Source organism: Pecten maximus, chromosome 3 (genome assembly GCF_902652985.1).
Source record: "Pecten maximus chromosome 3, xPecMax1.1, whole genome shotgun sequence".
In the NCBI taxonomy this organism is placed as follows: Eukaryota; Metazoa; Mollusca; class Bivalvia; order Pectinida; family Pectinidae; genus Pecten; species Pecten maximus.
This window is the reverse complement of record NC_047017.1, coordinates 15723228-15744393: the sequence shown is the minus strand read 5'-3', so window position 1 is coordinate 15744393 and position 21166 is coordinate 15723228. Positions and strand designations below refer to the sequence as shown.

Sequence of the window (21166 nt, the reverse complement as noted above, 5' to 3'; positions counted from 1 at the left end):
TAACAGGAACCTGGACATTATTTTCAAAAGAATAATATTTTTTTGCCTTATTAGTGTGTTCAGACTCTTCCTAAAATATTCACTAATATTAGTTGCAGTTTTGTAACACATATTTATTAAGGCTGTTATGATATACTTATGCCATGATACTACAATGTATATACCACAATATCTACTCGCGATAAAAATTTTAAATGAGTCACCATATTTGATGGCATCGGCGACGCATATTATTTTGGTATATTGACAGGGATTTGCAGTCTGGAAAAAAGGTGTTTGAGGGAATTTAGTTTCACCCCCGCCAAGTTTCATATCACTATACATGTACTTATTGTACAAGGACGCATGTTTGTTACTTGACGGCATCTATCACGAGAGCCTATCAAATTTTACATTACATGAAATATTATTTCCGGCAAAAATTGGATCCATACTAAAAAATGGACCAGATCAGACCAAACTGACTCAAACAAAAATACCGAAAAATGAAAAGTGTACCAAACCTAAGAAATTTATCATAGTTTTCGGTGCACCGCAGTGTATCTTTACAGCCCTAATTTTTATTGTCTCATTCTTCTATCTGTGAAAGTGCATACATGAATGGAAATCACATGTATAAATACCAATGCGTGGGAGCAGAGCTATATACAGTGATTTTTGGTGCATACAATGTCACTTTTAAACTCATTCAGAAAATCAAAATGTGATACTCTTACTAAATAAATATACAAAACATTCAAATTCATGGTGTTGCCAAGTATTACCTTATAAATGCATGGACAATTTTTATAAAAACTAACCTTTGACTTTGTTGCTTCCAAATCATCAAAAAATTTCCTTTTATTTCTACCTTTCAGTTTGTCTGTTAAAATATAATTGATTCTCATAACATCACATGGGAATATAAAAAACAAAACAAGTAAAACATCTCATTCTGGAAAGGTCAATTAAGTTAAGCTCTTACATTAAGGCTTCAAACAGAATTTAAGGAGTTTTCAAAATATTGTCAACCAAATTCAAGCACCATTTTGTACTTATAAATGCTATACAATTACATCATCACTTGAATAGTAAAGCTTGAAATGTTTCTATATCGAGAGATATTTTTAAGGAATTATTGTGATAGTAATTAACTGTCATGCAATCTGTATAAATTACATGTTTACCTCATGTTTTTGTAATGTTATTTCTTAGTTTTATTTTTATTTTTTTCAAAGAAAAAGCAATATGGATAAATACTACATAACAAAGCATAACAAGATTTTCAATTATCTTTAAGGGGTTTTTCAAGACTTTCATTAATGTTCAAGAATTTTCCAAGATCTGCACCCGCCTTACTCTTTGATTTATGAAAACAGATTAATTTATAACAAATTAATACCTAGTGATTTCCTCAGCTGTTCATCACTGACTGTATATTTCCAATTAGATTTGTTGAGGGTTATGCTGTAAAATAAAACAATAAGTCCATGAGCTTTAGCAGTCTACTGATTTTGAAATTATTCTGTTAATTTGAACCTTTTGGTCAAATCCATCAGCCCATATAGGGCCTATGATTTCCTAATATAAACTATAGCAATTTTTCTCACAAATTCAAGACGTTAACTGTACTCTAAAACAAAATGATGAAACAAACGAAAACCAGCAAGAGTAAACAAGAGTTACGCGTAATTATATGTCTCACCTTTCCTGCTTTGTCAATAAATCACAGATAGCTATATGTGATAGGTGTTAAGCATGATTGTATCAGCTATATATATATAACCTCATCAAGTCTCAATTCAACAGGAGGGCTACAACAATGAATATTAAAAATGTTTTCTGCATTCGTTCTAAGGCAATGTAAAAAAGGGTCACTTCAGACTTCAAAACTAATAACTATAAAAAGGAATGCGATAACGTACTTATATTCATCTTCATCATAGAAGTAGCCTTTTCCCTCCGAGGCATATCCTGGCCACCACACTCCCTTGTCAAGCTTCACAAATATACAGGATCCATCTGAAATGAAAAGAATGATACTCAGAAGAAGTTTGAAATGTGTTTTTCAAGATGGCGACTGTAGCGCACTGGTAGAACTTGAGAAGAAGTTAAAAATGTGAAAAGTTTACAGGCGGTGTACGGCGGACAATAACAAAAATAAATAAGTAAACTATATAGTTATATAAAAATTATGTCTTCACTCTATTCCACATAAATGAAAAATCAAGATTAGTAAATGTATGACTGGTACCTTTAGGCTGATTTGATTCAGATTGTTTTCTGTAAGGCTTGGGGTTTTTTTTGCTTCGTCCCATGTTCTGTGAGTAAAGAAAATACAAGTATTAAATGTATGCATACTTGTCTACATTGTATTATCATAGATCTATACAAGAGGTGAAAGGGGACAAGAAATTTTGGCAGTGTTGAAAAATTATTAATACACGTCGTAATCTCTAGTCATAATACCATAGGTACATATACTGTGGTTATTTCTAGGGGTGCGACAGTTAATTTGGTTAAAAACCAATAAACCACAGTTCAACGTTGTCGGTTCGGTTTTCAGTTTGTATACTTATATTTTGGTTTGATTCTAAAAATTACTCAATGTCATTTATGCTAGTCTTGGTCAATCAGACGCTTGTAATGTCTGCATAGTTACGTAATTATCAAGCGTCTAGCTGACTGCGACTTATACAATGGTGGTGAATATGAAGCGTATGTCAGAAGCGTGGCATTATTTCCAATTAAACCTGGACCTGACAACAAAAATGGGAAATCAACAGCGTATTTAACATTACATACATGTGCAGAAACTTATTTAAGTTTTATACAACGTCAAGCCACTGCACTACATCTACTGTCATATGTAATCCTATCTAAAATGGAAACGTGGTGCACTTTAAGTCACTCTAAAGTCGATCTTTGGAACGAAACAAAATATTCCTTTATATCCAGTCAGGTTAGTCAGTTCTGCAGTTGCGTTTAGATTGAAAAACAAATAAGAAGCATCTTCACTGTGACCAGGTCTATAACTGTGTTTATTAAAACTGATTTATTGCCCTATTCTGTTGTAGAACAGCTGGGTTTTCATCAGACGATACATGAACTTGAGCCTCGATATACAATTCTCTATCGTAAACATTTTTTCCGAAAATGTAATTCCAAAGTTATATATATAATGAACAATGAAAATCTATGCTGAAGCTTGCCATTTGATAGGTACACGTGATGGACTGAAAAATACTTATGTATGAATCACTATGTTGGTTGATATATATCACTGCCTCACAGTTACATGTAATTTATTTATTGAAAACGAGCCTATGGAATTTTAAAACTAATATTCATGTGGTATTGCATATTGGTGCCCACCAACGGCATTGTGATATCTTGAAAATTTTTAGACTATAATTACAGCCTCTTGGAAATCATGAATATTAAGCAATCATGCACGATCCGACGTTCTTTTACAACTTCAAATGTCAGGAAAAAATACTTGTCCAAGTCTCTAATGGCATGGTATTGTGTTTCAATTTGCCTATTTAGATCATCCTCTAACAATGAGTAACATGTAAAAATCTAGGCAAATGGAATAAAATTTCTTGTTCTTGTCAGTAATCAAGTGGCAAATCCTCATCCCAAGTCAAGTTTATTTAAAAAAAAATGTATAATAAAAATATATACCATCATCTTATAAATTTTGCATAAATACACACCATGGTATTATGTTATCTAACATATATTTAATACCATATTGATATCACAAGATTTCTCTTTAAATGTAAAATTTAATTAGTTAGCCCTGTTGTAACAGGAGAGGAAAAATGCACGGCTAGACCGGGTTCAAACCCGGGACCTTCAGAACTCTAGACGGACGCTCAACCAATTGAGCTATCTGGTCGCCGACTATCAACCCGGTCTAGAGCCGCTACACTGTTATCAGATGAATTTAAACCTTTTGTTTTTTAATACTAATCATTGAGCCACTCGTTAATTATGTAACAATGCCTACAGTAGTACATTATCAGGTCGGGGGAAACCACAAATTTGCGTGTAATACGCCAATTGGCCTGTTATACACCAAATTCAGGCACAGGTGCCCGACTCGTTTTATAAAATAATAACATATACAGTACATATAAATGAGACTTATATGTACTCTATATGTTATTATTTTATAAAACGAGTCAGGCACCTGTGATTCATGTATGGATTTGTTACTAAAAATAGCTCAAATCAATTTAAACTCACCTTTTTCATTTTTTTTTATCAAAGTCGCATTAATTTATGACAAAATAAATAATATTTTGCTGAAAGATGTTTAATTGAAGCATTGGCTACTTAGAAACTTGATGTAATAATCGCCGCCGTACTAACACTCGTAACAAATCCATACCCCAATTAGCGTATAATAGGCCAGTTGGCGTATTATACGCAAATTTGTGGTTTTCCCCGACCTGATTATTACACTTTTATACAGCGCTAGCTTTCAGGATCTGAGGACATTGCATTTATATTAGTAGAATCTACTGTACCTGATTAACTGTTTACTAACCCTCGCCCATAGGTCAAGGCAAGATATATTTCATCGCTGCTGGTACAAAAATCTGCATTTCCGTCATTCCGTAAACAATGTGAAATAGTTTGTGATCTTGTAAAGACAGCATTACAATTCGAAAGTCAATATGCTGTTTAAATGTTATCAAAAATCCATTTTGGTATTCACTCAAAGAAAATTAATCGGCAAATGATTTTGCAACATCAATTCCGTCAGTGTCAAAGAAAAAAATCTTGCATTCACATTTCGAGTCCACACAATGTAATGGTTTCGCCATGTCTTACATTTAATACTTTCATTTGATGTTTTCCTCATAAATCGGAGAGAAATAACGTACCTTGCTTGTTCTGCTTTCCTCGCAATACCCTAGCCTGTTCAGGACTCCGCCGAATATTTTCGCGCCAAAATCATGACGTGTTAATGCTTCAACTTAGAAGCATTCCGAGTAGAAATTTCCCATGATTCCTACACCTCAATTTCATGGTCGTGTGATAATATGAGAGTGTTGAAATGGTCTAAAAATAGCATTTTTCTACTTTCAGTTTTTTATTAAAGATTCGCTCACGCTGATTACGAATATATGGGGGAGCGATTTGTGGGGAACGACGGGAATCCCCATAAGCACCGTTTTTCCCCACAATGTTGGTCTAAAAGACAAAAATATTCCCCATAAGCTGTCTAGCTCGGGTGCCTCCTCTCTCCTCTCTAATAGCTATTCGCTCTTCTCATCTAGCTCTCTTAGCTCTCTCTCTCTCTCTCCTCTCTTCTTCTGTGTTTCTCTCTCTGTATCTCTCTCTCTCTCCCTTCTCTCTCTTCTCTCCTCTCTCTCTCTCTCTCTCTCTCTCTCTCTCTCTCTCTCTCTCTCTCTCTCTCTCTCTCTCAATTAACTGGCATTAACATATTTACTTTTCATTCTGTCCCTCATCTCTGTCTTTTCTTACATCATAATGCGTTTTAAGTTGCGATAACTTGTGTCCTATTCCTGTTGTTATATTTAACAATAAAACTATGTTTAAATCAAATCAGGCAGCAGGATAAATATAAATTAACTCTGCATGTTTTAGAAATCATTACAGTAAAACCAACTTAATGTTTGTTAAAAAAATATCTGGAGCCACATCTTTACACAAATCCACATTTACATTGACTTATACCAATCCACATTTACATTGACTTAATATATCAATCCACATTAACATTTACTTAATACAATAATGTATGTCAATTCACATTTACATCGACTTAATATATCAATCCCATTTACATTGACTTAATATATCAATCCACATTTACCATGACTTAATATAGAATTAAATACTTACAGTAAATTCACATCCGACGTTGGCAAATTTACAATGAATTGGCTTTTTTGGACATGTTAGCTCTACATGCTCTCTCATCTATAAGTAAAATAATAATATAAAGTGATGTGATTGAGCCAATAATAAAATAGCTAAACAATATTCAGGTTAGCAAATAGTTAATCATTTTAATATGCATGCAGTGTACCCTCAACATCTAGTGTTTGTGTGTGCATGCGTGATTAACGAACACCTTTACATAATGGAGCACATTGTAATTAAGTTTTTGCATATACAGTGGAACTTCGTTAACTCGAAGTCGACGGGACCACGAAAAAACTTCGAGTTATCCGAGTGTTCGAATTAAGCGAGTTATCGTTTTTGGTGAAAAGTTTGGTCAATATTTGTCAACATTATATAATCATTATAACTTCGCTCTGTCGCTCATCAGTTTAGTATGAAGACTGGTCAATACATGTAAATATATATGTAATGTTTCGTTATGTCACTTGTAATTTGGTGTAGTTTTGCCGATATACAGTCACGATAAAGTTTCTTTTACTTAGTCACTTCAATAACGATCTGATGTGCAAGTCATGTTTGCAAAAGGTAAACGATAAAACGGAATTCGACAAAATAACAAGTTATTAATGTCAAAACAAATAACCGTTTAAGTTTAAAACGTAACAGAACCATAACCTTTTATTGGACATATATAAAATACTGTTTGATCGGCCTACTTACTTTTTATTGATAACCACGCCATTTCCATGTGTATTAGCACCGGAAGTTGGGCTGCGCATGTGCGTATAAAATGTTACTGTAACTGAGCTGGCGTTTTATCCGATTTAATAGACAGCACTGACCGTTACAGTTGTACTCTGAACACCTCGGCAGTAATTACGCTATTGTTTCAGCAGTTTAAAGATTTAATAGGCGCCGTGACTGTGTCATTTCTACACCTGTAAAAACATCAGCCGGGTAGATCTACCGGTGTGTCAGAGATTAGTTCCGCTTGAGCGAACGGGTAGATGAGTTGTTGACTATCGTGTGTACTGATATCGGCGACCGCCTTGGGAAATTACCTGATGTAAGTAAAGCAGTACTTTTTATCACCAAGACTTGTTGTTATAAGATTCAACCGACAATTTCTTTTTTGAATTTATGAAACACTTATAATAGCGTCAAGTGCCGATATGTTCAGTATTACAAACGGAATTTAGCTCTTAAAAAATGTCGGCGTTTGCCACCGATCGACGAAAATTATACTTCGAGTTATTCGAACATTTCAAGTAGGATTTTTATTGTTGGGACCAAATTTTTACTTCGTATTATCCGAGTTTTTCGAGTTATCCGAATTCGAATTATCCGAGTTTATTTTACTAAGATAAAGAGAGAATTCGGCCGGGACCGGCGAGGGTACTTCGAGTTAAGCGGGGTATTCGAGTTATCCGAGTTCGAGTTAACGAAGTTCCACTGTATTTATTTATCTATTTATACCACGCTGATACATGTAATATCACTTCAAATCGAAGAAGGCATATGACGTCGACCATTTTGATTTATTTACATCTGTTCCGCATTTCCCCATTGACACAATGCTAAGAGGCAGTTGCCACCATACGCCTATAACACCCAGTGCCTCAGGCTATAACACCCAGTGAGTCATGTGACTTTAAAAAAGGCAGGATTTTTTTTTGGTTTACTTTTTTTCAAAGTTGATAAAAATGGTAAGACAATGTAAATATAAGTATTGAACAGTGGTTTTAATGTTGTTATAGTCAATATGGCAGCAAGATGTATGGTGGGCAAATGGCATGGGAACCTGTATCGACTATAACAACATTAAAACCACTGTTCATTGTTTAAATAAAAAGGCTTGACCTCAAGAATATCACTTGATTAGGATAAGCATTTCAGAGATTTCATGCTGAGCCAAAATGTGCACTGCAACTTCTAAGTAATCGAAACAATCTTTTATCAATCACTGCTTCAGTGTCATAAAGGCCATCTTGAAACTAAGAGTGAAAAACAAAACGGTTACCTAGATATTTTAGTAATCATGGCAAAATACTATCATTTAAGTTATATTACACTGCAACAACAGTTCAAACTGAAACCAAATGTGGACCACATCCTGTTATTCTTAAAGAAAAAAAAGGATTTTAAGTTTTGTGCAATATTTCTCCTTTTAAGCCCCAACTTTCCAGCCCCAGGACAGCCACACCATCCATTTATACATTAGATTCACTTTGCCCAATAAAGCTCCAGACTAAATATCAAACCCCATTCAGGCATTCAGAACTAGTAGCGATTTACCAGTAAAGAGTTGGCTATATTTCCTCTATTATTTAGACCCCACCCCTCACGGACCTGGGGGCCCAGACCTGTTATTTATGCAAAATTGGATCCCCTTATGAGGATGCTTCATAGATTCAATTATGGACAAAATCCTCTCAATCCTACAGAAGAAGGATTATAAAGAACTTGCTGCTATTTCTCCTATTGAGACCACCCTCAAGGCTTCATTTGGCCCCATCCCTCAGGCACCTGGAGGCCAGACCTATCGTTCATAAAGAATCGGTTCCCCTACACCTAAGGATGCCTCAGACCAAATATGGTCAAAATCCTTTCATTCCTACAGAAGAAGGATTTTAAAGAATTTGCTATAATATTTCCCCATTTGGCGCGACCCCTCAGGCCCCTGGGGTGCCGACTCATCATTTATGTAAATTCCCTTCCCCTTCACTCAAGGATGCTGCAAACCAAATATGAACCAAATTATTTCATTCCAACAGAAGACTCCTGAGACCTCATTGACCATGGTATTACCAGGTATATGTACCTGTGTAGTTACATGACGAATGCAGCCAACTGCAGTACACATACCTCATCTCGTGGTAGGTTCTCATGACCACAGCCGTTTGGACATGGGATGGGGAATTTTCTGCATTGAATTGATTCATGCTCCTATAAATACATGTCAGAAAAATTGTATGAAATATTTAACCACATCTCACAAATAATTGCTTGATTATGAGTACAAGCTGTATTTCTAGCAGAGTAAGAAACCAACAGTTTCAACTAAACAATAATATATATGCTGTATAAATATACTGTATTGATCTGGTAGCTGGTACGTATCCTCATATATATATACATTTCTGCAAGGCCTTTCTGCCTTCACAGGTGTCTTTCAGGGCAGGCTGTTTATTTCTGAATATGCCTCTGAAGGCAGAAAGGCCTTGCGGAAATGTATATCTATTTTTACATTTTCTATACATAAAATTGTTCAGAATGATGCCTACGGACTAAATAATACATAAGGAAAAAGAAAAACTAGACAACTCGGTCAGTGTAGGAATACAGCTCCAAGAATTGTAGGTTAAACAATGGCCGCCTGTTACTTTCGGCCTAGAAAGCTTTGGAATGCTAGCATTTATTTACAGAAGCCACAACGAAAAATAAAGCAACGTCACAAGTTATGAGAGTATTATTTTATAATTAGAAAAATGTAGTCAACATGAAACAAGGATGGATAGTCCCCTGCCTGAACCAGGAGTGCAACTATTTATTTTCCATTTTTTAAGCTATACGTGTTATACTGATCACGTATACCAAGTTTCGTTAAAATCGGAGTAGTACTTTAGGATTGTCCGGACACACCTCAACCAATGAGAAGTCGGCGGCCATTTTGAAAATTGGTTTTTCGGGGGAAAAAAAAGTAGGATGCACAACTACATGTTATACTGATCATGTATACCAAGTTTCGTTAAAATCGGAGTAGTACTTTAGGAGGAGTTGTCCGGACAAGCCTCAACCAATGAGAGCCAGCAGCCATTTTGAAAAATGAATTTTTGAAAAAAAAAATGTGGGATGCACAACTACATGTTATACTGATCATGTATATTAAGTTTCGTTAAAATCGTAGTACTTTAGGAGAAGTTGTCCCGACAAGTCTCAACCAATGAGAAGTCGGCGGCCATTTTGGAAAATGAATTTTTGAAAAAAAAATGTGGGATGCACAACTACATGTTGTACTGATCATGTATACCAAGTTTCATTAAAATCGGAGTAGTACTTTAGAAGGAGTTGTCCGGACAAGTCTCAACCAATGAGAAGTCGGCGGCCATTTTGAAAATTGGTTTTTCGAAAAGAAAAATGTGGGATGCACAACAACATGTTATACTGATCATGTATACCAAGTTTCGTTAAAATCGGAGTAGTACTTTAGGAGGAGTTGTCCGGACAAGTCTCAACCAATGAGAAGTCGGCGGCCATTTTGAAAATTGGTTTTTCGAAAAAAAAAATGTGGGATGCACAACTACATGTTATACTGATCATGTATACCAAGTTTCATTAAAATCGGAGCAGTACTTTAGAAGGAGTTGTCCAGACAACTATTGCGTGACAGACAGACAGACAGACAGACGAATGGACGGACGGACGGACGGACGGAGGGTAAACCTATAGTCCCCCCGTTTTCAAATGGCAGGGGACTAATAACTGTAAGTGCCATTCTTGATCTGTACGAAATATGATCAAATTGTCAATGTCGTCACACTCACAGGGGCTCGTTCAGAATTTTCAGAAATGCAAGACACGACAACAATAAAAGTTAAAAGTTAAGTATTTATGAAAAAAAATCTTGTATAAATATCTAGAGTATCGAGATGGTTTCCAGTTGTGTATGTGTAGGCCTACTGGATTTTAGTTTTGTGGTTATTCACTGATGTCAAAGGCCTACCTTACAAAATTGAGCCCCTGTGAAGTTGAAAATTGTCTAATAAATTAGCGACACTGACTGGTAAGACTGGAATCTGTTTCGAAAGAAATATCCTTGGAATCGTTTTCCCCTACTGTCAAGACGACTTTCATTTAGAATTCAAGAGCTGATATTCTTCTTAAAATAATGTAAATCCAGTCGATAGAAACAAGTGTTTCCGAGGAATCGAGTCTGTCCTGGACAATGCCCGTTCAACGCCGCATCACTTCTACATGTTAACTTATATCATTACGCAGAAAAAAAACGGTTTCGATTTTTAACAATCAGAAATTATGCAATTGTGAACAATTTGACGATACCTACAAACGTATATGAAACAAGAGGCCAATGGGGCCTGCATCGCTCACCTGGTTGGATTAGGCCAAATGTCAAAATAATGTTCATATTCAATTTGTTTTATTTGTTAATCTCTAACAACGCTATATATGGTTATAGTGTGGGAATCCGAACTGCTTTAAAGATTAATGAAGTCCTGACTCTCTAAGGTCTTTCAGACCTCAAGAATTGCTTTTAGAACATGCATTCATCACTTTATGACTAGTAGCGATTCAAAGGAATTACCTCTATTTCCCCTATTGGGCCCCGCCCCTTTGGCCCCTTTGGGGTCAGAGTCACCATTTATGCAAAATCTGTTCTTCTTCCCCCAAGGATGTTTCTGACCAAATTGGGTTCAAATCCATTCATAACTTTATGACTAGTAGCGATTCAAAGGATTTACCTCTATTTCCCTTTTGGGCCCCGCCCCTTTGGCCCCTTTGGGGTCAGAGTCACCATTTACGCAAAATCTGTTCTTCTTCCCCCAAGGATGTTTCTGATTAAATTGGGTTCAAATCCATTCATAACTTTATGACTAGTAGCGATTTAAAATAATTACCTCTATTTCCCCTATTGGGCCCCGCCCCTTTGGGGTCAGAGTCACCATTTATGCAATATCTGTTCCCCTTCCCCCAAGGATGTTTCTGACCAAATTGGGTTCAAATCCATTCATAATTTTATGACAAGTAGCGATTTAAAGGAATTACCTCTATTTCCCCTATTGGGCCCCGCCCCTTTGGCCCCTCGGGGGTCAGAGTCACCATTTATGCAAAATCTGTTCCCCTTCCCCCAAGGATGTTTCTGACAAACTTGGGTTCAAATCCATTCAAATCTTTATGACTAGTAGCGATTTAAAGGAATTACCTCTATTTCACCTATTGGGCCCCGCCCCTTTGGCCCCTTGGGGGTCAGAGTCACCATTTATGCAAAATCTGTTCCCCTTCCCCCAAGGATGTTTCTGACCAAATTGGGTTCAAATCCCTTCATAACTTAACAACAAGTAGCGATTTAAAGGAATTACCTCTATTTCCCCTATTGGGCCCCGCCCTTTTGGCCCCTCTGGGGTCAGAGTCACCATTTATGCAAAATCTGTTCCCCTTCCCCCAAGGATGTTTCTGACCAAATTGGGTTCAAATCCATTCATAACTTTATGCCTAGTAGCGCTTTAAAGGAATTACCTCTATTTCCCCTATTGGGCCCCGTCCCTTCGGTCCAGGTGAGCTAATAAAAAATAAAGCCAAATGTGTACAAAAATTATCTTATGTACTTGCTATTAATAACGACATCAGGGATTATATTATTCCTTCTGGAAATTTCGGCTGTTCCAGTATTTGAACTTGATGACGTCAGTGATAGAGAAAGCGGCAAATTTAAACGCATCATAACAAGAGGCCCATGGGCCTAAACGGTCACCTGAGATTTGAAATATTTCAGTTAATCTAATTAACCCTTTTTGGCCCCGCACATCAGACCCTAGGGGTCAGTCAGGGCCAACATATGCATATTATCAAACTTTCATCCCATGCTGAAAATGTTAACCAAGTTAGAATGAATTCCAATAAAAAAATCAAACAAATCAGTCAAAATGTGATTTCCAAATATAAACTATAGTAAAATTTACCCCCTCCCCAGGGGCAAACTTGAAACCCCAGGGTCACGAAATTCACAATTTTAGTAATGCACCTTAAGACCCTTCAATCTATAAAGATTATTTGATTCTACCTTATTTGGGTCTTGAGAAGAAGATTTTTGAAATTTCAGTCAATTTCACCCTTTTTAGCCCTGCCCATCAGCCCCTGGGGTCAGTCAGGGCCAACATGTGCATACCATCAAACTACAATCCCAAGCTGATAATGTTAACCAAATTAGAATGAATTCCAATAGAAATCAAACAAATTATAGTCAAAAAAGTGATTTCCCTATATAAACTATAGTAAAGTTTACCCCCTCCACAGGGGCAAACTTGTGACCCCAGGGTCACGAAATTCACAATTTTAGTAAAGCACCTTAAGACCCTTCCAACTATAAAGAGTATTTGATTTCACCTTATTTCGGTCTTGAGAGGTAGATTTTTGAAATTTCAGTCAATTTGACCCTTTTTAGCCCCGCCCATCAGCCCCTGGGGGTCAGTCAGGGCCAACATTTGCATGCCATCAAACTGTCATCCCATGCTGACAATGTTTACCAAATTAGAATGAATTCCAAAAGAAAGAAAACAAATAAAAGTCAAAAATGTTATTTCCCAATATAAACTATAGTAAAGTTTATCCCCGCCCCAGGGGCAAAGTTAAGACCCCTGGGTCATGAAATTTACAATTTTGGTAAAGCACCTTAAGACCCTTCCATCTATGAAGAGTGTTTGATTCCACCATATCTGAGAGTAGAGAAGAAGATTTTTGAAATTTTAGTCAATTTTACCCTTTTTAGCCCCACCCCTCAGGCCCCTGGGGGGTGGGGACCATATAATTTACAATTTTGGTCGACCTTTAGCCATAGAGGCTTCCTGCCAAATTTCATTGAAGTTGGTTTAGGGGTTTTGGAGAAGAAGTGGAAAATGTAATTTGATTACGGACGGACGACGCACGACGACGGACAAAAGGGGATTAGAAAAGGTCACTTGAGACTTTGTCTCAGGTGACCTTAAAATCTTTATGAATGTAAATATAAGCATTGAACTGTTACCAAATGGTAGTATACAGTTGATATAAATACAATTTGGGTGACAGATAAATATTTCATTTCGCCCTATCGGGCGACAATCTATTTATCTGTCACCCAAAATGTATTCATATCGACTGTATACTACCATTTGGTAACAGTTCAATGCTTAAATATTTTCACTGCAGCAATGAACAATGAAAACGTAAGAAAGATTTTGAAGTGAAAATATAAGTTTTGCAGTGAAAAGATAAGTTTTCCATTTCTGACCAATCATATATATAGTTTTTGACAAAATACTCACCTGACATTAACTATTTATGCACAGATTCTCCTATAACAGCAGAAAATGCTTAAATTGCATTTATCAGTCCTTTCAAAATGGCGCTGTCAAGTTGACGTGTAGTAACGTCACAAATAGATGACGTCATTACTGATTCCCACACTTTTTGACACTATTAATATTTCTGTTTTTAATTTTGTTTTTAAGTTTATGAAATGCAAAAAAAAAAGAAAATTGAATAGATTAATTCGTATGACAGAATATTTCGATATTTTTCACTTGTGCTTCGCACTCGTGAAAATATCAACATTCTGTCATACTCGTGAAATATATATTATATTAAATGGAAAACCATTCAATATCCTCTATGTATGCGAGTTAAAAAAAAGAAAAAAATTGCAGTCAGTTTCGTCATCACCACACCAGTGTTAAATGATGAACCACGCTACCAATGTAGCTACTAAGGCCATCGTATTTAACTGTGTTCACTGTCACAGTCTGTGTTGCATTATATAATGTTGTTACCAAGTCATAAAAGCAATCGCCTCAAGATAGCTTCTAATTAAGCGCTGAAAATGTCAGCAAAACAACTACCATGTTGATTTTACCTTATTAAACATATATACATGTATATATCTATAAATATATAACTGAACTGTAATTAACATTGACAAGATTATTTCCTACATCACAGCTGTTTAGCTGTACTGCACTTAAATTAACAGTTTATAGAGATTTGATTACAATCTGCAAAGCCAGCCATTAATGTATAATAATATATTGTATGGTGTTAACATAATGGTCTCTTTTCCATTCACCTAAAAAACTGTTATCTATATATGTGAACGTGATTACCTGTTTTTGATTGAAGATGACATCCTCTCCACAGTATGTACAGACTACAATTCTGTATTCACATCCCTTCAAATGTTCCTCCAATGCCTGTCTGATGGTTTGTACACCACATCCATTATTCATATAGCTACACCGTACGGGCTTGTAATCACAGCTTAGTTCATGCTCCTGTTCAAAGCAGGAATTTTCACACTTTTACTTCTGTATCTCAACAAGAAAAACAAAAGAAAAGTTTCTGCCAGCTTCATGCCACCCTGGGTAAAAGATAAATCTGTACCAGGTCACCATCCAGTCTGAAATTAATGATTAATTACAAATACTTCTAAGGATCATCAATGTAAAGTTTGCCCCAAAGTTGCCACAGCATCATTTGACAAGATTTTATATGACATACTTTCACAGACCAATATTATATAAAAAAAAAAAATTTCTTCACCAAAAATAAATTCATGTAAATGTATGACAAAGCAGGAAGGATAATAAAGCAATACCATTAAGGATAACCTGTCAAATGTTAAGTTTTGAAAGGAAGTCATTTCAATATGAAACAAGGCATCGCAAACGATACAAATCCCCTCGCATGCTAACACATGAACTCTGACACAAAATGGGGGGTGGGGTAATTGCAGGACATTGAAATAACATCAGTTGTCATTTGCACTGAACTGCAATAGACATGGATGGGCTTATTATCAGGCATGGGCTCATTGCCAGATAAATATGGTATACATTGTTATGCATTCAACAGTATCTGGTTAAGCATCACACTAGCAACTTCATTTCCTGATAGTTATTATAATTATGGTCAGGATCCATTCAAAAATGAAGTCGCAACACTGACAAAGATTTTCTATAAATAGTAACGCTGACCTTAACCTTGACCTTGGCACCCTGAAACACGAACTCGTTCGAGGTATTCCCTTGCTGGACCCATATATGAAGTTTGGTCAGGATCCGTTCAAAATTGAAGTCGCAAGAGCGCTGACAAAGATTTTCTATAAATAGTAACGCTGACCTTGACCTTGGCACCCTGAAACACGAACTCGTTCGAGGTATTCCCATGCTGGACCCATATATGAAGTTTGGTCAGGATCCGTTCAGAAATGAAGTTGCAAGAGTGCTGACAAAGATTTTCTATAAATAGTAATGGTGACATTGACCTTGACCTTGGCACCCTGAAACACGAACTCGTTCGAGGTATTCCCATGCTGGACCCATATATGAAGTTTGGTCAGGATCCGTTCAAAATTGAAGTTGCAAGAGTGCTGACAAAGATTTTCTATAAATAGTAACGCTGACCTTGACCTTGACCTTGGCACCCTGAAACACGAACTCGTTCGAGGTATTCCCATGCTGGACCCATATATGAAGTTTGGTCAGGATCCGTTCAAAATTGAAGTTGCAAGAGTGCTGACAAAGATTTTCTATAAATAGTAACGCTGACCTTGACCTTGACCTTGGCACCCTGAAACACGAACTCGTTCGAGGTATTCCCATGCTGGACCCATATATGAAGTTTGGTCAGGATCCGTTCAGAAATGAAGTTGCAAGAGTGCTGACAAAGATTTTCTATAAATAGTAATGGTGACCTTGACCTTGATCTTGGCACCCTGAAACACGAACTCGTTTGAGGTATTCCCTTGCTGGACCCATATATGAAGTTTGGTCAGGATCCTTCAATTGAAGTCGCAAGAGCGCTGACAAAGATTTTCTATAAATAGTAACGCTGACCTTGACCTTGACCTTGGCACCCTGAAACACGAACTCGTTCGAGGTATTCCCATGCTGGACCCATATATGAAGTTTGGTCAGGATCCTTTCAGAAATGAAGTTGCAAGAGTGCTGACAAAGATTTTCTATAAATAGTAATGGTAACATTGACCTTGACCTTGGCACCCTGAAACACGAACTCGTTCGAGGTATTCCCATGCTGGACCCATATATGAAGTTTGGTCAGGATCCGTTCAAAATTGAAGTTGCAAGAGTGCTGAAATTTTCTATAAATAGTAACGCTGACCTTGACCTTGACCTTGGCACCCTGAAACACGAACTCGTTCGAGGTATTCCCATGCTGGACCCATATATGAAGTTTGGTCAGAATCCGTTCAAAAATGAAGTCGCAAGAGCGCTGACAAAAAGTGAACATACGTACGTACTTACGTACGTACGAACGGAACGCTATATCCCCTCCCCGACTTTCGTCGCGAGGGGATAACAAGAGGCCTATAGGCCTAAACGCTCACCTGCTGTGATTATAGCCCCGTATCATTTTTTTACATCCCCCTATGAACCACTTGCACAGTATCACTACATAATATATATTTAGACTATCTCCAAATTTGATTAAATTATCAGAAGTTTTCTGATATTTACCATATTTACACATTAAAGCTAGACACTGGGTAACTGGGCAGCTCTGGAGATAGGGCTCCATTCCAAGACCTCTGCTGCCCTTTATCTAATTAATTTTATTGTTTTCCTGTGTGACCCTAAACCAGCAATACTATGGTTTCATGCAGAGATTAAGCTAACAGGTTTTCTCATCAAAACTAACTGGTATCAGAGAGTAGAAAATCCAAAAGCCTAGTTATCTTAAACAAAGAAATGTTCTACAGAACCCCCCATTTGGGACCCCTAGCAGCAATGTTCACACTGAAGATATATACAGTGTATACAGTGTATACAGACAGGTACAAACCATACAATTAAATTAATTAAAAATCAACCACTCATTATACTCCAAATTAAACTCGACTCTTTATCATTACTATCTGAACCTTCTTATTGAAAATCAACTCTATACGATGTTCCAGTCATTAGATATCTTGTTCACAAACAAAAAATAAAGTGCTTTTCCATAGCTCATCAGATGATAATTGCTGTTGTGGCCATCTTGTAAATTCAATGAATTTTTGAAACAACACCTCTTATTCAGAAATGTCACTAGAACATTCCTAGAAAGTCTTCTTACTACGAAGCTAATAATATTGGAGTTATAAGTAAAAACATAATTTCAAAGATGGCGATCATGGCAGCCATCTTGAATTTTATTTTCACTTAATGAATACAAATATCTAGTCAGGACCTTCTAACTAATCATTCAATGCGAATTTCAACACTCTCGGTTAAAAAAAGTTAACGGACGACGCACGACGCACGACGCACAACAGACGCCGGATGATACCCCATTGCAAAAGCTCACATGAGCCTTTGGCTCAGGTGAGCTAAAAAGGCTGTCATAAACTTGCTGTCTTGGTTTAAATACTCACCAGTGTATTAAATTTTGTTCCAACAAACTGAATCTTAACAATTGTAAACAAACATGAAACTTTACACTAACTCTAGTTCAACACAGAATTTGTTTTTAAGATGTCAGAAATGATGAATCAGTAGAATCTGTCAAATAAACGGTATGCAGTAGATAAATGCTATCAAATACATTGTATGTACGATTATTTAATGATTTTTGGAGTCAGAGAAAGAGGTCCTCTCCTCCCTTGCCCAAGAGTGGCATAGTATGTGTAATACAAACTGATTACATATATGTAAACGAACAGGTTTTAAATGACTGAGATAGTATATCTACCTCTTAGTATAAAATAATAAAATATCAATTATTGTTATAAGCTAGAGTGTGACCAACTTTAGACTTATCACAATTCAGCAAAAGCTTTGACCACATCAGTTTTTCTTGAAGATGGCCTCCCTAAGGCAAAAAAATGTTGGTAACTACTGTAACCAATCAGCGGTTAAACTTATTAGAATCCTGGCAACAGGTGTCAATTGCCTCTCTTCCCTTTCTTGTTTTTATTTCAATCGTAGTTATGTTCCTGTAAGTGTAAATGACAGGATTTACTGGGGCGTAAAATCACTACAGCTACATTAGGAAATGCAGCTAAGCACAAAGTCTGAAGAGTCAGTGAGTTTATAGTAGGTCATGCTAGCTACACTGTATAATCTCTTTCTAGCATATAATAGCTATAGGTCTTAGTAGTTACAAGTCTACACTTATTATTATAAATATACATGTACTGGATTATGAAAAGTCCAACCACACAAAATGGTTAACCCTGATTCGAAAAAAAGACAAACACTTCTTTCTAAAAGCCTTTTCTACTACCTGTAGGAAACATATATCGTAACCAGTGCAATCAATGTTTGTGAAACTTAATGGTGGCAAACATTGTGTACTTTTAGGATTCAGTTTTTCAGCAGTTCATCCCAACAAGTGTCCGAATAGAAGTCTTTGTTGAAAGATATAAATCATGTTACAGTACATTTTGTTGTTTTTGGCAATGAATATGAATTTCAAATTCTTACCCTTTCTTTACAGTAATTAATACATTCTAATAGCAAGAGCACCTAGCATTTTTGTATTCAATAACAAATATTTAAGTATCTCATTACATTTTACACCTGTCACTTTGAAAGACAGCAAAGGTCATCTTCCAGGTAGTCCTTCATGCTACTGGCCCTGTATCGTAACTCTGGGCCTATAATGGTAATTATTGAAAGGAGTTCAGTTAAGTATTCAAACCTCTGTGAACTTGAAAGTTGGTAGAGCTATTTCATCTGAACAAACCTGACAGCCCTTCATCCAGGCATGCTACTGCTGTAATATCTTTAATCTGGACCTCTCAGTTTGGTAGATGTTAAAAGTTTCAACACATTTAATCCCTGTGAAATAGCCCAAGATCATTCAACTCATAATCTTTTCTTCTCCATCATTGAGAATATGTTGTGACCCTGCAAGTGGGTCAATGTTCATTTGAACACAATAGGTAGACCTTCATTCCAGCGAGCTGCTGACCTAATGCAATGCATATAAGAAAGGTGGTCACTTAACACAGGTGGCAATTTGAGGACTGACTGATGTACAACATATATAATACCTGTATACCTACCGCTAGTTTTTTCCATTGCATTTCCATCTGGCATCCATGATCCTTGTTGGTACAATACACAGGAAGTGCTCCGACCTCACGCCGCGCGCTTGGATCTCGAAATATCTTCAACATACACATGTAACATATGAACATGTACTATAATTGTACTTAAAATAACACAATGTATATAAATGTTTATCACTTACCTATTTACTCAGCTCAATACTCAAGAAATTATTGAAATCAGGAATGGTTTATGAGTTGTATGAAGATGGGCGGTTCTGACTGAAAGCTTTTCTATGTTAGATTGATGTAATTGTCAAAGTTTCCTGCCTTAGAAAGGTACCTATCGATAAGTTTAATATTCTGTCTTAAGTACAATTGTATTGTTTTATATATCTGTGTTTTGACAATGGAGCAGACTGCCTAAAAATTAGTCAATTTTCTTTGTCTATAACCATAAAATGCCTTCCAATGACCAAATGACAAAAAAGAATAGCAAGACATCACAACCATTATAAATCCCCTTGCTCAAAGAACTATAATCATGAATTTAATTTTGACCCAAAGTGGCTGAAATGCAAACTTTTACAAGATGACGGTTCTCGTTAAGTGCACAAAATTTTAGGACAATCAGATCATTCATGAAGTAGGTAGAATAAGGTCATCGAAAACCTATTCATAGCAACTTTGACTTCATTTTGACTCGAGGTAGTTGAAATGCTGACTCGAACAAGAGATGATGATTGCGAGTAAGTGTATAAAGGTTCGGGACAGTTGGGTTATTAGTAAAGCCAGTAGAGCAGGAACAGTTTTCGGTTACATATGCAACATTTCGTCGAGGGTTAAAAATGTGTCAAACAAGCATGCTGGGTATTGCCTAAGTAGTACATGTCCCCTACCGGCCCCGCTAAAAATAGGAACAGTTACCTTGACCTTGACCTTGACCCAAAACTCGAACTTGATCTGTAACTACTCGTACTGAACTTACATACCAACTTTCATCAACATACCTTGAAGCATAACTGAAAAAAGTGTGGAAAACTGAGAGGACAAACTGACAGATGGACAGATGAACGAATGGGGAGGAATAAAATGACCAGCTGAAATTGATGTTAAAGACGGGAAGATAATCATGTGTCTTACCCAACCATTCCCTGTAACCTACCTCTTCCTTTTTTAAGATTGGTACACATGATTCTTCGTTCCCAGGACACCTGATAGGAGGTGGTTCATCAAACACCTTGAATGCACAGACCTCGCACATCCTATGACCGCATAAAGTTTGCACAGCATCTCTTAGTACCTTTCTGAAATCGTAAATGTTTTTGTATACATCAATCAAAAGCCAAAATAGAGAAGTACAAATAGGTATTGTCTAAAAACTAGCACAAAATCAGAGCTCAACAAATTGAAATGCAATACAATTGTTGAAAAATGAAATACACATCTTAGGTTTACAATCCGTAAGTATTTCTATTATCAAAATTTAAATATTTCAGGTCCCTGTGATATGATACTGATTGTTGTAATATTCCATTT

General features: G+C 36.4%; 1 protein-coding gene across 1 annotated transcript in view; it reads right to left on the bottom strand.

Annotated features, from left to right (window-relative positions):
* LOC117323342 (TNF receptor-associated factor 3-like) overlaps positions 1-14902 on the bottom strand; it is a 41780-nt gene extending 26878 nt beyond the window's left edge. The window contains exons 1-3 of the mRNA XM_033878501.1: positions 14739-14902; positions 8731-8811; positions 5863-5940 (exon numbers count right to left, since the gene is read on the bottom strand). Coding sequence (XP_033734392.1) covers positions 5863-5940; positions 8731-8811; positions 14739-14861 — 282 coding nt within the window. The 5' untranslated portion in view covers positions 14862-14902. The remainder of the gene's footprint in view (positions 1-5862; positions 5941-8730; positions 8812-14738) is intronic.
* Between the last annotated feature and the right edge of the window lie 6264 nt (positions 14903-21166).